We start from the raw sequence: 4,116 nt of genomic DNA on the forward strand, positions 1-4,116 counted from the left end.
GGTGCAACCTGCAAGTCCGCTCTGCTGGACAGTGGCCCGTCTAGATGATCCTTTGGGGACTGAACAAACTGTTATTCATCGACTTCCAACAATAATGACATTTTATCTGCTTCGTTGCAGAACTGGCCACGGTTTACATCCAGGAAGGCACTGGTCAGTCACTGGAGCCAAATGCCCTGGAGGACCATGCGAGTAGCGGTATAAAGGGCAGCCGTGCGAGGAGCCGGCACAGCCTCAGCAAGCTCCAGTGAGTGACCCGTCGGTGGCCGTGAGCACAGACCCCAGAGATGAAGACCCTGTTCCTGGCCATCAGCCTCGGCCTCATTGCTGCCCTGCAGGCCCAGGACCTCTCGGCCGCGGACGAGGAGAGTGAGGATGTGAGGCTCAGGCGGGGCAGGGCGGGCCGGAGGGGGCTTGAGGAGAGGCTGAGACTGCTGGTTAGACCCTCATTTTAGGGTCTCTAAACCATAACCCTGAGGGAACGGCCAGACAGAGCAGAAGGTGGGCCCAGGGTGCCAGGGGACCAGGTTGGGAGGATGGGGGTCTGTAAAAGGTGACTTCACCTGTCCCCCAGGAGTGGCGGGTCCTGGGGCCCTGGCTGACTTGCAGGGGCTGGGAGCCAGCATTTGGAGGGTCTGGGGAGGCGCGGGGTCTTTTCTGGCTGGGATGAGGAATTGGGAGATGCTGCATGTCTCTAGCCTTTGGGGAGGGGCAGGTTCCAGAGACTGCAGACTAGGGGAGCGGGAGGCCCTGCAGGGGTCGGTCTGAGCCCTAATGAAGAGGAGCCTTCTCCAGGTGTCAGGGAAGTGGTATGTGAAGGCCGTGACGACCGACAAGGAGATTCCTGGGAAGATGCTGGAGTCCGTGACTCCCTTGACCCTCGCGGCCCTGGAGGGGGGCAACCTGGAAGTCACGGTCGCCACTCTGTGAGTGTCTGGGCCAGGCGGTTGTGACCTGGGCTTCAGCCCAGGGGCCGGGGTGGGGGGGTAGGCAGACCATGCTGGGGGGCCCTTCTCAGCCCCTCCTGGAACACTCGGCACCTGGCAGCTTCAAGGGCAAACTGTGCCACCGAGTGTGTCCCTGGATCAGACCTCGTGGCTGTGAGGGGCGGGGCACTGCCCACCCCGTCCACTGACTGGGGAGCGCCTGCCTGCTGTGCAGGCCGGTCGGGGAAAAGGTGTCTTCCGCCCCGACCAGAGTCGGCACTGGCAGCCTGGGCCTCGCGGACTCTGGGCTTGTAGTAACTGCCTGCTTTGGAGACCACGGGGACGGGCTTTCAGGATGACCCAGAGAGCAGACGAGATACCAGGGAGATACCAGGCAGGCAAAGACCCCTTTGAGATCCCTGTGCGGCTCCCACCTACACAACTCCCCACCTGAGAGGCTCCCACCTGTGTGACGTCACACCTGTACGGTTCACACCTGTGTAGCTCCCACCTGAGTGGTGTAGCAGTGCCTGTGCTCTGGCCCTGGGGCCAACCCTTAGGGAGCCATTGACCTGGAAATGACCCTGATGTTTGCATTTGTTTTTCCCAAAGCCCCCACTTCAGCCTTTCACTGGGCCAGATTATGGTGGATGTGGGACTTGTCCCTGAATGTCTCCAAAAGGAAGAGGGCCAGCAGGAGAGGACACTAGGGGGATGAGGTCCACGAACTGTGGCTTAGGGCGCAGGCCCGTGGCCACAGATGTTGCCTGCAAAGCAGGCGGCCCCGGGTCCCCTCCAGCTCCAGCGAGGGTGGGTTGGGCGGCAGCCCCGGAGCAGTGGCGCAGAGCTCCTGGCCCCTGCGAGAACGCCAGGGCCTCCACGTGTGACCGGAGGGCCCGGCCGGTGCCGGGGCCTGCGATGCGGAGAAGCAGCCTCCTCCGTGCCCCGCCACGGACCTGGGGCGTGCTAGACTTTGCAGGGCGTATTAGCGGGGCTGCTCCCAGGCAGGGGAGGCACAACCAGGACCTCTTTGCCCACGGAGCTTCTGTTTTCCAGGGTAAACGGCCAGTGCGAGGAGGTAAAAATCATCCTGGAGAAAACAGACGAGCCGGGCAAATACTCGGCCTGTGAGTCCTGGAGCCTGAGCTGGACCTTGCCCCACTGGAGGGGGGACGGCAGCTGGCACCTTTTTGGGACAGGCTTTTGACCTGAGAAGCCTTTCACTCCGTTCTGATGCCATTAAAAGCCCACCCTTCCCTTTCCCCAGCAATCTGACTTAAGAATACCAACACCTGACACCAAATGCCAGGTGTGGTGGGTTCGTCCCCGGGAGGGACTGGGCCGCCCAGGGCTTTCCCTGTGGCTACAGCTGTGTCCTGGCAGGGAGTGAGGAGGAGTCATATTTGACTGGCAGTGCTGAGCACCCCAAGCTCCAACCCCTGCAAACCTCACACCCCGAAACCTCCCTGTGACCCACTAGTTTGGGCTGTGACTGCCTCTCGGGGGCACCGCGTCCTTGGGACGTGGGGGCCCAGGCCTGGAGCTCAGGCCTGGTGGGGAACCTGGGTCAGGGAGCTCTGGCCGGCCGGGGGTGTGGAAGCTGCGGGGTGTGCCAGGCCGGGCGCTGGGTGGTCTCCCCGGATCCTTCGTGAAGGCTCAGGTGGCCGATTCAGGCCTGGCGTTGCTGTCCTTCTGCAGTCGGGGGCAAGCACACAGTGTACATCATCAGGTCGTCTGTGAAGGACCACTACATCCTCTACTGTGAGGGCGAGCTGCACGGGACGCAGATCCGAATGGCAAAGCTCGTGGGTGAGTCCCGCCCTCCCGCCCCCCTGCCCTTGCCCCTGCACCCCTCCCCTCAGCAGAAGCCACTGGGACACGAGAACCCACTTGCACTTCCCTCAGGACCGGCTTTCCTGGAGGAAGTCCCGACCCCCGCCCCCGGAGTCCAGCATTAGGGTGTCCTGGTCTAGGTCTCTGCGGGAAGGAGCAGCCGCTGTGGGCACAGGTGCGAAGGTCACAAGTGCCACAGGACGGGGCACCTGCAGTGCCACCCCCGAGCACCACTGCTGTGGGATGTCCGGCAGGGGAGGGGTGGAGGTGTGAAGAGGGGTCCGTGTGGATCCGCGTGGAGAGGAAATTCCAGCTCCTGGGCTTACAGCTGGGACACGGTGGCACCAGCAGACAGGGGCATCGGTGCCATTCCTGTCTGAAGATAAGACCCCCGCGAGGCTCCTGTGCTCTCCCTGGTGCCGGAGTCTGTGGGGGAGAGTAGTGGGACAGGCGTGGTGCCCTGGGGCCCCCGAGGGGAGATGTGTTTCCTCCACGGCTGGGGTCCTGCCGCCCACCCTGCTTCCCTGGCAATGCTGGGGGCTGAGTGGAGAGCGCTGCCTGCTTCTCCTGGTGCTGCTGCTGTGAGAGCCTCAGGGGACATTTCACAGGGCCCTGGTCCCTCAGGGGACATTCACAGCGCTGGTGCCTGCAGTGGGCGAGGTCCTCCTCCCCAGCCCGGCGGCTCCTCAGTCCTCCAGGCTGGATGGAGGCGCCAGCAGCCCCCCAGTGCCGCGGGGCGCGCTCACGGCTCCTCCTGGTCACCTGCAGGCAGAGACACCGGGAACAACCAGGAAGCCTTGGAGGACTTTAAGGAGGTCACGGGGGCCAGAGGACTCAGCTCGGAGCACCTCGTCATCCCCAAGCAGAGCGGTAGGAAGGACACACTTGCTTACCCCTCCCGTGTCCCCACGACGTTTTATGGGAACGCGTTGCCTCTTATTTTGACTTTGTCGTTTTGGGGTCACGGGAAATGCTGGCCGACGGAGGGCCCTGGGGGCTTCTGAACCCGGTGTGTTTCCTTCTTTCTGCAGAAACCTGTTCTCCAGGCAGCGATTAGGTAAGAGAACAGTTTTAGAGGATACTTGGGAAAATCCGAGTCTTGGGGCTCAGTGGCACTTCAAGAGGCCATGTGGTCTCTCTCACCACCCCTGTCCCCACCTGGGCCGGCGGGCGTGCGCTCTGCCCCCGAGCGAAGCCGTCTGATCCCTGTCTGGGGTGCAGCTCGTGGGCAGCTGGGAAACCCTCCGTGGCAAACACTCCTTTGGCTGGGCTGCTGGTGGGGGACAACGTCTATTCCCCCAGGTCCCCCAAGGTGCCTACGGCAGGTGTGAGACTCAGATCCCTCCTCAGCACCCCC

General features: G+C 63.0%; 1 protein-coding gene across 1 annotated transcript in view; it reads left to right on the plus strand.

Moving 5' to 3' along the window:
• The window catches only part of LCN1 (lipocalin 1), a 6,021-nt gene extending 2,205 nt beyond the window's left edge, over positions 1–3,816 (plus strand). Inside the window, exons 3-6 of the mRNA XM_012639699.1 lie at positions 1,983–2,053; positions 2,625–2,735; positions 3,528–3,629; positions 3,791–3,816. Of these exons, the coding sequence (XP_012495153.1) occupies positions 1,983–2,053; positions 2,625–2,735; positions 3,528–3,629; positions 3,791–3,816 (310 nt within the window). The remainder of the gene's footprint in view (positions 1–1,982; positions 2,054–2,624; positions 2,736–3,527; positions 3,630–3,790) is intronic.
• Positions 3,817–4,116: the final 300 nt, after the last annotated feature.

Source organism: Propithecus coquereli, unplaced genomic scaffold (genome assembly GCF_000956105.1).
Source record: "Propithecus coquereli isolate 6110/MARCELLA unplaced genomic scaffold, Pcoq_1.0 Scaffold142, whole genome shotgun sequence".
Lineage (NCBI taxonomy): Eukaryota > Metazoa > Chordata > Mammalia > Primates > Indriidae > Propithecus > Propithecus coquereli.